The sequence below is a fragment of the Scleropages formosus genome, chromosome 3 (genome assembly GCF_900964775.1).
Source record: "Scleropages formosus chromosome 3, fSclFor1.1, whole genome shotgun sequence".
Taxonomy (NCBI): Eukaryota; Metazoa; Chordata; class Actinopteri; order Osteoglossiformes; family Osteoglossidae; genus Scleropages; species Scleropages formosus.
This window is the reverse complement of record NC_041808.1, coordinates 4369346-4383625: the sequence shown is the minus strand read 5'-3', so window position 1 is coordinate 4383625 and position 14280 is coordinate 4369346. Positions and strand designations below refer to the sequence as shown.

Below are 14280 nucleotides of genomic sequence, written 5' to 3'. Positions count from 1 at the left end.
TGCTCTTCCTGCAGAGTGTGCCTGTATGAAATAAAGTCCAAAAGGAAGCGATAAAGCGGAGTATAGCTGCGGCCCAACTTTTTCTGCTGTATTTATCAGTGGCGAAGCGTCGGAGGGGAAGGCCGATGAAGTCCTGGTGGTGCAGAGAAGCACGGAGCAGCGGCGTCGACGCTGAGGTCAGATCGCGACCCGCAGCCCTCTCCTTGTGACCCGCAGACCTTTCGCAAGAGAAAAAGTCGCCTGTGAAGAATTACACGTTTGTTTTATAAGCTGTCCAAAATTCCACAGTCCCAGAGCAGCACGGCCTCACTCTGCTCCCAGCACACATAAAGACATAGTCTCTCCCTCCCTCTCTCCCTCACACACACACACACACACACACACACACACACACACATTCTCGCTGCTTAAAAGAGAACAGAGGCCTTCCATCACTGTGCTTCCCGTCTCCAAGGAAACGTTCCCTCGGTGAACTATGAGCCATGTGTTTTTCTCCCCTGATTATTATTTTTATAATAATAATAATAATTATTATCATTATTATTTGCAGCAGCGTTTCGGATGGTCAAAAATCTTTAATAATGACGGACTTGATGAAATGAGAAAAGTGCTGATGAATGACATCACCATCATCCCCCCCCCCCCCCGCAAGATGTGCTCGCTGGCGGACAGTGGCCCATCTCAACCCCCCCCCAGCTCCTCCCCCCCCCCGAGCGAATGAAGGCCCCCTTCTTTGTGCAGGAACAGTGGGCTGTTTCTGCTCCCACAGAAAGTCTGGCTAATTTGGCGTTCGTGCCAGGAAGTCTGAACTTTTATCGCTCCACTTCAAGGCCCCGGTTCGCACCCCCTCCCGCACGAGGAGCGACTCCGGCGGAATTTCAATGAGGGCCCGCTCATTCGGGGCGCATTCCTTCACCCCCCCATCCAGCCCCAAACACACGCGAGGCAGCTGGGGCAGCAGGTGGCGCGGTGATCCAGGAGGCCGACTTCGGGCCGAAAGGTGAGAAAGGTCAGAGCCCTTCGAGGGAACCGTACGCACCGAGGCAGCGGATTCATTTGCATTCCTCGGCTCAGCTCATCCTTCTACGCGACGCGCTGTCTCGAGGTCCCCTGGAGAAAGGTGACCAAAGAGCTTCGGAAATAAAACTACGTTTTCTAATTGCGTCAATTAAAGCGTGTAAATGAGCCAAGTGTGTAAAAATCTCCAAAAAACTGGGAACTTTAACAAGCCTCTTCTGAGACTGAAAAAACACACCATGAAATTTGTGCAATAACCCAGACTTGAAATAAAAGTGCAGCAGAAATGCTCTAATGAAATAAGGGAATATTATAGTGTAGAGCGGACGTCCTGACGTCATAATCGCTCTTCTGCTGCCACCTGCTGGCCGTGTCCGGAATCGCCACCCGAATTCATTAACCTCCCTGAACAATAAAAAGACGTAAAACGGACCAAGCGCTGCGAGTGTGTTTGCTTTCTCATTTTCTATCACGGTGTAACACTCTAAAATACACAAGTGGACTCTTTTCGGGTAGAACATGCGCTAGACATCCAATTCACACTTCTGTTTTCACACGTTTTTTGCGCTCATAGAGACGAATCTCTACCACTTCCGAACGCCTGCTCTCCCGCCCGCTGACTACCGTAAAGCATGTCGTAAAATTTGCCGTAAAGCAGGTCGTAAAGACCGCTGTAAAACCGGCTCTGAATGACGCCGAAGCGCGGCGCAGTGGTAACAGTGTAGTAAAGTAGTGTTATTGAGGAATCTTTTAGCTTTTCGACCGTATATTGGACTTGCGATACCATGGAGGGAAACGGACTCGGAGGCGTGACGCCGTCGCCGGTCCTGGACGCGGAGCTGCCCCGGCGTGAGATTTCATCATTATTATAATTATTATATATATTATTATTGTTTCTATGTGTTTATAAGAATTAATTCCAATAATGTCCACTTGAGCCGAGCCGTAACTCCCCCCCGCAGTGTCGCGGATGAGCGCGCTCTCGCCCTACCTGAACGTGGACCCGCGGCACGTGGAGCAGCAGGTGAGCGAGCGCGCGCCACGGGTGTGAAGGGGACTGCGGACAGGTCACTCACTGTGTGTGTGTGTGGCGACAAAACGCTCATTCAGAACTGTGCTGCGAACCTCTCTTGTAATCCAATTATTGTGTGACATGAGTTGAGAAAGAAGGGCTGTTGTGTTTCAGCCTGAGAGCTCGTGATGACACCTGTTTGTTTGTTTGTTTGTCCAGGACAGCGAGTGGGTGCTGCCCGAGGGTGCGGCGAAGTCCAGGGGGCCGGTTCGAATTGGCCTTCTTCACCATCGGGGGCTTCTGTCTCACAGGTGGCTCAGGATGCCCCCTCCCCCTGGACCGCTCCTCTGACCCTTGAACCGTCTCTGTTCCCAGGCGCTGCGTTCGGAACGCTCGGCGGCCTTCGAACAGGTCTCCGGGCAACCAGGGACCTCCCCTGGTCCAGACCGCGGAATGTGCAGTGAGTACCGCTCGACATGCGGGGTGGGGTCAAAGCCCCTGGACCGTCCCTCCGCTCCTCCACTCAGAGTGATGGAGAAATATTCCCAGATTGAAACAGCTGGGATAGCTGGTCGTGCACTGGTTAGAACTGCTGCCTTTGGACCTAAAGGTCGCAGGTTCGATTCCCATCTCTAGCTTTAGTAGCCCTGAGCAAGGTATTTACTCTAAATTGCTCTAGTAAAATTACCCAGCTGTATAAATGGGTAAATAATTTGAAATACCTTAACAATGTAATTCCCTTTGGACAAAAGTGTGAGATAAATGAATAAATGTCATTGTAGATGGTTCGGTTCAGCTGAAGCAGAGTATAGGGTTGTTCTCATTGTCTCCAGTAGGTGGCGCTGTCATACTTGCTGTATTTCCCACTCCTTAACCGCTGCGCTGGCGGACAAGTCCTGTGGGTCCGTTCATCGCATCCGTGCAAAACACCAACTGAGCTGACTAATTAATTTACCTGCCGAAAAACACAAGTGTAATGAATTAAATTAGTAATTAATAAAACCGAGTGGCGCCTGCAATAAAAACCTCTGGGACGCGAGCGTCTCAGTTTGAGAGGCTAATTTGACAAATACTGCAGCAATGCTCCACATCTGGAACAAAATTTAACGTGCTGTTCGCTCTTTATTTTACTAAAGTGTGGGTTTGAGTTGGGAGAGCCCTCAGACAAAAAAGGTGAGGTGCGTGTAGGAGTGTGTGTTGACTGTGAATTCTGCTTTTTGTGCTCTTTGGCTTCCAGGATCCTAAACATGGTAATGAAGCAAGGTGGATCATGGGCAAATACGCTGGGCTGCGTGGGTGAGTAGGGCCCTGGCGCTCTCGAACCTCAGCTCCCCCCATAACCCGAGAGTGTCGCTCACCTTGCTTGGCCCCGTGTATCGTTTTCAGCGCTCCTGTGCAGTGTGTGTGGCGTGGCCGTGGAGAAGGCCGGGGGAGCCGAGGATGACATCAACACGGTGGCGGCCGGAACCCTGGCGGGGGCGCTGTTCAAGTCCAGAGGTGGGCTTAGGAGGGTGGGGCTGAAGGGCTCAGCTTGGGATGGACCTGGGGATGGACTGTGGAACGGATCCAGGATTTGGATGGGACCGAGGACTGGACCAAGACTAATAAGGGGAACTGAGGACTTTGACCTGTGTTGAATTAAAGTGGTGTAACCCTTTCCCCCGTCCTTTGTGTGGAGACAGGTGGCATTCGGTCCGCGGTCGGGGGGGCCTCTTTGGCTTGGCGCTGTCGGGTATCTGCTCCCTCTACAGTAACTGGGAGCACCTGAAGGGCCAGTCGCCACACCACTACTGATCCCAAATGTGGAGGGAGAACAGCTGGAAGCCACAGAACCAAGGACTCAACCCCTGACACATACCTTCCAGTGTGCAGACGAGTTGATTCTGAAATGTGTGATTTGGTTCAGTCATTCCATTCATCTGGACAGTGTGTGTGTGTGTGTGTGTGTGTGTGTGTGTGTGTGTGTGTGTGTGTGTGTGTGTACGCGCGCGCTTTAAGGTGAAGGACCTTGCGTCACGTTTCGCTGTATTTTTACTTCAAACCTTCCCTTTTCCATCTCCGCTGTGCTTTCTGTATGTTTTGGGAACTTGTTAGTTTGGATTTGATGTTATCCAGATTTTCTGTAACTTTTTATATTATGAATGTATAATTATTATTAATTAACAGCAGTTTGTGGATTTTCTATCGCACGGTGCTGCAGTCTAAAAGTTATCAGCTCAGACATCCGCAGTGCAGGATTTCAGTGTTTTTATTGTTGGAAAAACTGCCCGTTTGACCCTTATGTATCATGTGACTTGTTCAGCTCCCTGGTGTGTTGATTGGTTGGCATAAAGTCAGCCTGTATACTGATTGGTTGAGCCCCAGGCTGCCCGAGTCCTGATTGGTTGGTGTCAGGTTAGCCTGCGTTCTGATTGGTTGGTTTCATGGCTACCTGAAGCTCCTCCCACTATGCATACTCTGGGTTATTTGTGGAGGGGTCCTTAAAAGCACCAAAGAATAAAATTCATCAAGCACCAGAGACATTCACTTATAAAATGCTTTTATGTGTAATTATTTCTGCTGTTAAAAATGTACTGTAAAATCTGTTTTGTTGACAGACGGCAAAGAAAGACACGATGGACCACAAGTCCGTGTTAAGAGACACGCGTGATCGTGTAATTTGCGTTTGCTGAGAATCCCCGCTACAGCCGGTTCTGTTAGTCTGGTCGCACAAAACACATCTAGCATAAATTTTATTTCAAAATGCAAAGCAATCATGGCTGCAAGTTTGTCTTTGGACTTGTTAAAATGTGTCATGAGTTTTGAAATGGATCTGTACAGAAATGTTAATTTTAAGTATTTAGGAAAAAAATCTATTTTTGTGGAAAGAGTGAGATGGCCTTAAATTGGAATTGACACAAAATTATTTTGGAAAAAATATTTCCTTTTTTTCTTTTTTTTTTTTTTTTTTTTTTTTTTTACTGCATGAATGGAGATATTTCTTAAAATCTAGTTCTTGCTGCTCACTGGTTTCTTGTAAGTTTTCTGGATATGAACAGCGAGGGTGATGGCCCACGTGATGTACAGCACAAAACAGGCCTGGATTCCGCACCCCGTGAGCTGGATGGTGGAACTTTACTACGGTATGGAAGGTGCTGACATGACAGCCTGTGCGCTACGTCTGCCGTCTTTTCCCTTCCGCAGGGGTGTCTTGCGAGGAGCTGCTGTGTGAAGTACTTGACAGCAGGGGGCGCAGTGGTGGACTGGGAGCGTTTGGAATCAGCACCGTAGCCCTGTGGGGGAGGTGGGGTGTCAGTGCAGGAAGAAGTCCCTGATCCGCGTGGCCTCGATCCAGGGGATGTAGGCAGCAGTGCGGGTGAAGACGCTGGGCTTGTTCTCCACCGTGCAGCCGATAGGGCCGAAGCTCACCACACCGTGGACCTCCCAGCGGTCGCGGCTCTGCTTGCACAGCAGGGGGCCTCCGGAGTCTCCCTGCGCGGGGGGGGGGTTCAGGGGCGTCGGTTATTGTCAAATTATTTATCTAATTTCCATACGTGTGCCGGGTTTTAGTTGAACTCTTAAGGTCACAAGTTGCAGTTCCTTAACCGCTGTGCCACTTGCTGGTCACAACTGCAGAAAGCAGCAGACTGCTGAGCGCCATAAAAACCAAAAACTTCGCATCTGGTCATTCAGCTGAGGCTTTTCTCCAAAGCAACGTACTATTATTTACCCATTTATACAGCTGGGTACCTTTACTGGAGCAATTCAGGGTAAGTACCTTGCTCAAGGGTACTACTACAGCTGGAGAGAGGATTCGAACCTGCAGCCTTTGGGTCTAAAGGCAGTAACTAACCATGCATGTATGTACCATTGTACACCCTACTTCTTTCTGTGTGTCATTTCCTGTTGCTCTTAGTGACCTGATGAGGCACCAGGAGGGACCCATCTTTTGAAGGCGTTTCACCATGGTTTACCTCAACGTCTTAAAGGCAAAAGGTACAACTTACGAATTGTTCAGTTTTTTTGCCAAACTCCCACGCTGTGGTCAGAGTCCGAGGCTTGAGGTTGCTCACCTGGCAAGCGGCAGGGGGCCCCTCCGTATCACGAAATCCCGCGCAGATCATGGAGTCGCGCACGCGATCGCCCCAGAACTTCTTCTGCCGACACGTCTTGTGGTCGATGATGGGCAGACGAGCCTGGTTGAGAGCCTCGGCCAGGGACATGTTCTCCTTCCCACCTGCGCGGCCAGAGAGACGCCGTTCACCGACACCTGTCAGCACCCAAGAGCGGCCCGAGGGCGCAGGTCACTGCAGCTGGAGTCGGAAAGACCGCGACTTCCTGTTGAAACCCACCCCACGTGGCCCGTCTACAGCCCGACATCGCTCTATTAATATGGTCGTCGCTTGGTTAACATCATGGTCGGCGACCTGAGCACTTCTGCCGACCGCTCGACCATTGGGGGGCACACCAGTGAGCTCCTATGGCTGGTATTCTATCAGTCAAATAGTTGGGAAATGTCAATAAATAGTTATTTTCAAAAGTCGATAATTGAAATAACATCAACAATGAGCACTGGTTTTGCAAAATGAAATATACACACACACATTATAAATAAATTATATATGATGTATTAGTATGGGGGGGCGTGGTGGTGCAGTGGGTTGGACTGGGTCCTCCTCTCCGGTGGGTCTGGGGTTCGAGTCCCGCTTGGGGTGCCTTGCAATGGACTGGTGGCCTGTCCTGGGTGTGTCCCCTCCCCTTCTAACCTCATACCCTGTGTTGCCGGGTTAGGCTCTGGCTCCCCGCGACCCCGTATGGGACAAGCGGTTCAGACTGTGTGTGTGCGTGCGCGTGCATCAATATGTAGTCAGGAACATGGTACTGAAAGTGGTCCAAAAAAGCTGTATGGTCATTAACGGGAACTTGATCCCAAAAAAAATAAAAGGCATGGTTGTTAAAATGAACGTTAGTCAACGTGGTCCAGAAAACAGAACTGTCATTAAAGTGTGTCGACCGCACCGTGACTGTTTGTGCTTAACCAAAGCGCCCAACTTCTGTTCCTTGACAAGAATTAACATTTCATCTGCATGACCGCAGAAAGGAATTCTGGGATGTGTAACAACCCTGTTGGAACCGTCTTGACCTTTCTGCTGTCGCTCAGATGTACTCAGTCTTGTCTCTTTTTAACCACAAAACAGTAATAAAATATGCTCTACATGTGTTACCCTATGCGTTACCCTTAACTGGTGTAAAGTACCGGTACGAGTGACCTCACCCCGGGTGTCTCCCCAGCCCGTGACCCAGCAGTAGTGGCCGGGTTTGAGCACCGGCGCCTTGCGCGGCAGGCACGCATAGCGCACGTAGTGGCTGGGCTGGATGTCGGCGGTGGCCTTGACGAGCGCGATGTCGAAGTCGAGCTCGCTGAGCGCCGGGTAGCGGAAGCGCTCGTGCCGGTAGATCCGCCGCACTGGGATTATGCGCTCGGTCGCCTCGTTGCGCTTCAGCTGGTGCTTTCCCAGGACGATGCGCCAGCTGCCGGCGTCCTCGGCCTTGCCCCTGGAGGCGGGGGACGTACAGAGGCGCCGTTATTTCAAGACCACGTGCACGGAGTCGGAAACGCGGTTAACGCTCTAGGTGCTCACTTCTGGAAGCAGTGCGCCGCCGTCAGGACCCAGTGCTTGTGGATGAGCGTCCCCCCGCAGACGTGGACGTAGTGCTTGCTTCCCCTGGGACGGACCTGCGAGAAGGTGGGGGTGGGGGTTGCCCACCAGACACAGCAAAAATATCCTTACGGTTATTTACCTGATACTTTCCTCCGAAGCAACTTACACTGATTTACCCATTTATGCAGCTGGGTAATTTTACAGGGGCAGTTTAGGGTAATTACCTTGCTCAAGGGTACTACAGCTGGAGGTGAGAGTGAAACCTGGGACCTTTGAGTCCAAAGGCAGTATCTCTCACCACACTGCCAGCTACCCCAATTTTGTTATGGATATGTGTGTTATAGGTATAGATCACATTGTATTATTACATGTTAATTATGAGACAATATTATAGATAATTTAGTTTTTAACACGTTCGCATCAGGGGCCCCTTTATGTCAAATTTCAGCCCTTCGTGAACTTGTCCTGCACCACCTGTGACCATTTTTCAAGCCGTTTCCCCCATATATGTGTCACCGGAACGAGCCCTCGCGGAACCCTCCGTCCCTCAGAGCTGCTGAATCCCTTCCACTCCAAAAGTGTCAGAAAGCGCATCTCTTTGAGAGCCGCTTCTCTTGCGACCTCCCGTTTGCTCCATACACTCACCGCACCACGTGTCGTACCTGCAGTGACACCTGCCAGGGCCAGGAGTGGGGCCGGGCCTCCGTGCCGGAAACGATGCGCTCTGCGACGTTGGGGGTGAAGTGCGCCAGGCCGCAGTCCTCGGGCCAGTCTGGAGTGGGGGGCACAGGGATAGAGTAAATCCGTCAGGTACAAAGGAAGCGAGAAGAGGACGTGCTGCTGTACCCTGGTACCCCTCCAGGGCCGCTCCAACCAATACCCCGCTCTAAACAAGAAACAGGGTAAATCATGCTGGATAATCTGCGAAACGCAACAAATTTGAGTTGGAAATTGTGCTAATAGCTCAGGTAAAGTATTTAGCTTGACAGGAGTAAGGCGAAGCATCTTCGAGAAGACCTCGGAGCCACAACCTTCTCTAGAAGAAAGCCGGGCGTCGCACTGGAGTGACGCTATGAGGTGAAGGCGCCGCTGCTGCGACCCAGGAGGAGGACGGGGGCAGAGGAAGAGCGAGGGGCTGAGGGTGTGAGGAAGGGAGACGGGAGGGATGGCGGGATGGAGGGACGGAGGGAGGCGTGGAGCGTCACGCACACTCACCCAGGTGGAGTACCTTGTGCTGCTGGTGGCGCCCGGGTGCGAAGGCCTGCGCCACGGCCAGCAGCAGCACGAGGCTCAACAGACTCCAAACACTCATGTTGCACAGCAGCGTCGCAGAGCACGGCCGCACAGGTGGCCCTTTTTATGCATCCCGACCCCCCGCGCGCGCGCGCGCGCACTTCCGTACACACGCAGCAAAAGAGCCTCACAAAGGCTCCGGAGGCGCTGGATTGTTCTGTCCGTTCGGCGCAGGGAGACCAGCCTGGCATCACAATCAGCACTTTCACACCGCCGCTCTCACTCCGGGGGCTCAATAGCGCTGCCCTGACCCTTCGCGGGGGGTCCAGTTCATTCCAGATGCAGTGTCCAACGCCCCTCCCCCCACTTCATAAAACGTGCATCAAATGGGCCGTGAGGTGCGCTGATGTTAATAGTGTGAAAAAATGATCAACATGAGCTGTGTAATATTAATAGGCAGCTAAACACACCTGTGTATTAAAGCAAATTATATGAAATATCTTAAGTTCATATGGAAAAAAATCAGCAAACTTTACAATAAAATTAGGAAAACGTTAAATGTTAAATTCAACAGATTATAATGAGCCGCGACTATATATCGCTCAAAGTTCTGTTGTAACGTGACCCTAGCGCAGCCTTTTTAGCAAATGCAAATAGATACATTTCCGCGAAATGAAATGACCGTTGACCACCAAAAAATACAATATCTGTGTGCTGCCACTACTGACCATCTCACTCTCCCATTAGGAGGCACATAAAACTGGCATATTAATCAACATATAACTTTAATTAATATACACTTCCAAACCTTCAAGTTCTACAATTTATTGTTCCGTTACCATCAACTTAAAATATGAAGTTATATATATATATATCAGTAAATATAGAGTTATATTATAGTATATATTTAGTATAGTAATAGTACAGTGTCCATTATAGTATATTATGATAATAGTAGTATACATACACACACACACACTGTCTGAACCGCTTGTCCCATACGGGGTCGCAGGGAGCCGAACCCGGCAACACGGCGTAAGGCCGGAGGGGGAGGGGACACACCCAGGACGGGATGCCAGTCCGTCGCAAGGCACCCAAAGCGGGACTCAAACCCCAGACCCACCGGAGAGCAGGACCTGGTCAAACCCACTGCGCCGTCATGCCCCCTAGTAGTATATATTATTCTAGTATACTAGTATGGTAACTATATAGTATACAGTAAGTACAGTATAATATGAAATCATATATATATAGAGCAGCAGCAATCTAAAATACATACACACATCTTCTGAAACCGCTTGTCCCATGCGGGGTCATGGGAAGCCAGCGCCTAACCTGGCAACACAGGGTGTGAGGCTGGAGGGGGAGGGGACACACCCAAGATGGGATGCCAGTTCATCGCAAGGCACCCCAAGTGGGACTAGAACTCCAGACCCACCGGAGAGCAGGACCCGGTCAAACCCACCGCGTCACCACACCACCCAAACTAAAATAATAAAATGAATAACATTTTGAGTGTATTTTAAAAAATGAGTTCAGTATTGGGTGGACAAAATAACAGAAACACCTAATAATACATTGATATCAGGGATCTAATATGGATAAGGGTACCCTTTGCTTTCAGAACAGTTTCAGCCCTTCTTGGAATGCTGTCCTACAAGTCCTGGGATATTACACCTTTTTTTAAGAAGAAAAGTCTCCAGTTCTTTGAGGGATGAAGGACATGGAAATGTACTTCACACCCCAGCACTTCCCACGAAGGTTTTATCGCTGACGCATAGTGCTGGCTGGCAATCCGCCTAATATGACTCACCTTTGCAGCTGCATTTGTAATTGTGATTTAGTTAAAACCACTTTTTCACGTGGGTTTTCCATTATTCTAATGGCAAATATGAGTCATATGTGGCACTTTATGAGTTTCACTAAGCTGGAACTTCTGGCAGAGCTGCCAGTCGGGATCCACTTGTATCCAAGGGCAACGCAAAAAGAGGCAGAACCTGGTGTCAGGAGCACAAGGCTTGGACTCCTGAAAAATGGAAAAAAAATGATATAGTCTGATGAGTCATCTCACATCCAGTTTCCAATATCTCGACGTGTTTACATTTGGAGAAAGCCAAAGGATGCCTTCAACCCACAGTTGGTCTATCGCCAACTCTTAAACTTGGCAGGGGACCCATAATTGTGTGGACAGCCAGCCAATGGGAGTCATTAGGTCCAACGTTTGCTCTGATTTGTCATATGATGACCAAGGAGTGTGAGGCCATTCTTCAAGACTATGTGCACCCTACGTTGCAAACCATGTTCCCACGTTTCAGGATGATAAAGCTCGCAAAAACAGTAAAACACATTTGAATGGTTTCACCAACACCGGGATAAAGTCAAATGTCGTCCATGGCCTCCCGACTCACCAGATCTTAACACCACTGAACCTTTAAGGGAAGTGGTAGAGTGCAGAGTGTGAAAGTAAATTTCCATGTCCTTCATCCCTCAGAGAACTGGAGGCTTTTCTTCTTGAAGAATGGTGCAATAACCCATTACACACAGCCAAGGACACCATTCCAAGAAGGGCTGAAGAGGTTATCAAAGCAAAGGGAGCCCCTACTCTTTATTAGGTCCTCGATATTACTTTATTATTAGGTGTTTCTTTTATTATGACCACCCCATCTTGTTTTAACCTGTCTTCAATTTGTTCGGGTTTTTTTCAGTCCTCCAACTGAAAATCAGCACTTTAGGAACATTTGCAAAAAAAAGTGAATGAAGTTAGGAGCAACTCACTGAATAACCCCTTTAAAAACTGCTAATACGTACTTAATTCTTATAAGATTACTCACGATATGAAAAAAACTATTCATAAAAAAATCTTCAGTTCCCTTGCCTGTGAATCAATGTTCAGCTGTGTTCAGTTGTAAAATACAAAGGTCTTTCTCACAAAAAAAAAAATGTATAGACATGTGTCACTTAACAATAGGGATACATTCTGAGAAATGTGTCGTAAGACGGTTTTGTCACTGTGTGAACATCATAGCGTGTACTTACACAAACCTGCAGTGGCAGCATGGTGGCACAGCGAGTAGCGCCTGGGTGGTACGAGAGAACGTGGGTTTGATCCCTGCTCAGTCTATGTGGAGTTTGCATGTTCTCTCTATGTCTGCATGGGTTTCCTCTGGGTGCTCTGGTTTCCTCCCACACTCCAAAGACATGCTCTTCAGGTTCCCCCATGGTGTGTGAATGTCACAGAGAGAGAGAGAGAGAGAGAGAGAGAGAGAGAGAGAGAGAGAGAGAGAGAGTGTGTGTGTGTTCCACTAATGTATGGATGAGTGACCCATTGTAAGTAGTGTATCTAGCAGTGTAAGTCGCCTTGGTGAATAAGAGGTGTGGGCTGATAATACTACACGGAGTTCATTGAAAGTTGCTTTGAAGAAAAGTGCCTGCTAAATAAATAAATGTAAAGGTCAACCTAGATGGTATAGCCTTGATCATAGAGTGTACTTATACAAACCTAGATGGTATAGCCTCGATGCAGTCAAGAGACGCGATAAACACGAGATTTATGGTGCTGCTGCTGGCGTAACACAGCATACTGTTTTACAGTAAACTTTTTTTAATAAGTAGAAACACACACACACATACACACTCACACACACACACTGGCTGAAACCGCTTGTCCCAAGTAGAAACAGTACACTGTAAAATATCGAGAAAAATTACAGTGTAGTAAATGCATAAACCAGTAACATAGGTGTTTATTATCATTATCAAGTATTATGTACTCTACATAATTGTATGTGCTATACTTTTATACAACTGGCAGCGCAATAGATTTGTTTATAGCAGCACCATCACGAACACGTGAGTGACACGTTCCGCTACAACATTATGACAGCTACGATGTCGCTGGTCGATAAGAATTTTTCAGATCCATTATAATATTATGGGAGCACCAATGTATGTGTGGTCAGTCGTTATGCGAAACGTTAAGTGGCGCATGACTATATATCAAGATGGGTCAATCTGAGAAATAATTTAACGTAATTGAATGCATCCGCTGATCTGAATTTGGAGCTCGTCTGGAACACCACCCAGAGGCCAGGCTGCAGGGCTGGGAAACCCTGTTGTACAGGACACATCGATGCTTTGTTCTGGTCAGCGAGTGCTGCTCCATCGGGCCATAAACACATCCTTGGTTCTGCCGGCCTCCCCTGACAATCGGTCATTCTCCGGTCCGCTGTGCCCGCTGGGGCTCGACAAAGAGCGGCCCTTGCTTGTCAGTGTCAAGGAATGTGCCGGCTCATGGCATCTGTGAACTGGGCTGTGGGCCCTGTATTAAAAACCTTCCCTTTCAAAGCCTTGGGGAACAGCAGAGTCCGAGGGCAGCTGGTTCCGCGATTCGGGCAAAACTATAACAGCTGGAGTAAAAAGATATTTCAGTGATCAGACCTGGTTCGTATACGGCCATTTGGACAAGTTAAGTTATGCATGTGAGTGCAGCAGGTTACGATGATTAGAGAACCACCTTGTAGTCGAAGGCCTCGGGTTTGAGTCCCTGCTTCTGCTGCGGCACTCCCGATCAAGGTACTTACCCTGAATGAATACAATAAAAATTACCCAGCTGTGTGAATGAGTGAAAAACTGAACTAAGCAGCTTAGTGTACAAACCTAATATTGTAAGGTGCTTTGAACAGCAGTGAGAGATCAATTAATGAACACTAATAAAATTTATGTAATAAATGAATGTCGGAATGAACAGACACTAAAACGCAGTGAATACAGGTTGTGGTGGATATAGAGATTTATGTTACATTTCTTTATAATAAAGAATTACAAGTGTAAGGATGACCCTCAGTGTGAAGAATGACCATACATACTCATGAAGACATGAAACAGACGTGGGGTCAAGGCATTCTGCTGTACTCATGTGTCGATGTGTCCTTCCTCGTAGACACCACCCTTATTTTGTGAATATCTCAGGGACCTAAATAGTCTGCGTTGTCCTGCCGAGTCCTTTATTGTGAATCCCATGCGAAAGTGCTGCTGGCTTTTTTTTTGCCTCTGCTGTATTCTGCTGAACTGGTCCAGCGCTGATTTTTCAACAATGATGTTTACACTTCTGTATCTGTGTTCGCAGGTCCGTAAAACATCACATGTTCCGCCACGTATCTCCAGCGCGGCCACACCAAGCCTTTTGAACCGCAGGGCGAGCGACCCAACACAACGGGCGTGGACCTCACTTCCAGCGTTCACACAAAGCAACATTCTAGAAAAAGTCCCATTCGCAGGTTTAAAGAGGTAAACAGGAGGTAAACAGGAGGTAAACAGGGCTGTTTCGGAACAGCCATGTACCAGATCACAGACCCCAGCACATGGCATTTCGACCTC

At 48.6% G+C, this 14280-nt stretch overlaps 1 protein-coding gene and 1 pseudogene across 1 annotated transcript; one reads left to right on the top strand and one right to left on the bottom strand.

Annotated features, from left to right (window-relative positions):
• The first annotated feature begins 1677 nt into the window (after nt 1-1677).
• Nucleotides 1678-4903, top strand: LOC108934876 (mitochondrial import inner membrane translocase subunit Tim23-like; annotated as a pseudogene).
• A 417-nt stretch (nt 4904-5320) lies between these two features.
• Nucleotides 5321-8983, bottom strand: LOC108934871 (elastase-1). The gene is made up of 6 exons (XM_029250117.1): nt 8887-8983; nt 8334-8443; nt 7651-7745; nt 7284-7564; nt 6082-6245; nt 5321-5500 (listed from the first exon to the last, which is right to left on the bottom strand). The coding sequence occupies exons 1-6, from the start codon at nt 8981-8983 to the stop codon at nt 5321-5323; spliced, it is 927 nt and encodes a 308-aa protein (XP_029105950.1).
• Between the last annotated feature and the right edge of the window lie 5297 nt (nt 8984-14280).

Bases quoted from the DNA above. Each gene is read 5' to 3' on its own strand.
- LOC108934871 (XM_029250117.1), bottom strand. From the start codon at position 8,983: ATGAGTGTTTGGAGTCTGTTGAGCCTCGTGCTGCTGCTGGCCGTGGCG. The intron at 7,746-8,333 runs GTACGACACGTG...ACCTTCTCGCAG, and splicing joins CCTGGCAGGTGTCACTGCAG to GTCCGTCCCAGGGGAAGCAA. The intron at 5,501-6,081 runs GTGAGCAACCTC...CCCCCCGCGCAG, and splicing joins GGCCCCCTGCCGCTTGCCAG to GGAGACTCCGGAGGCCCCCT.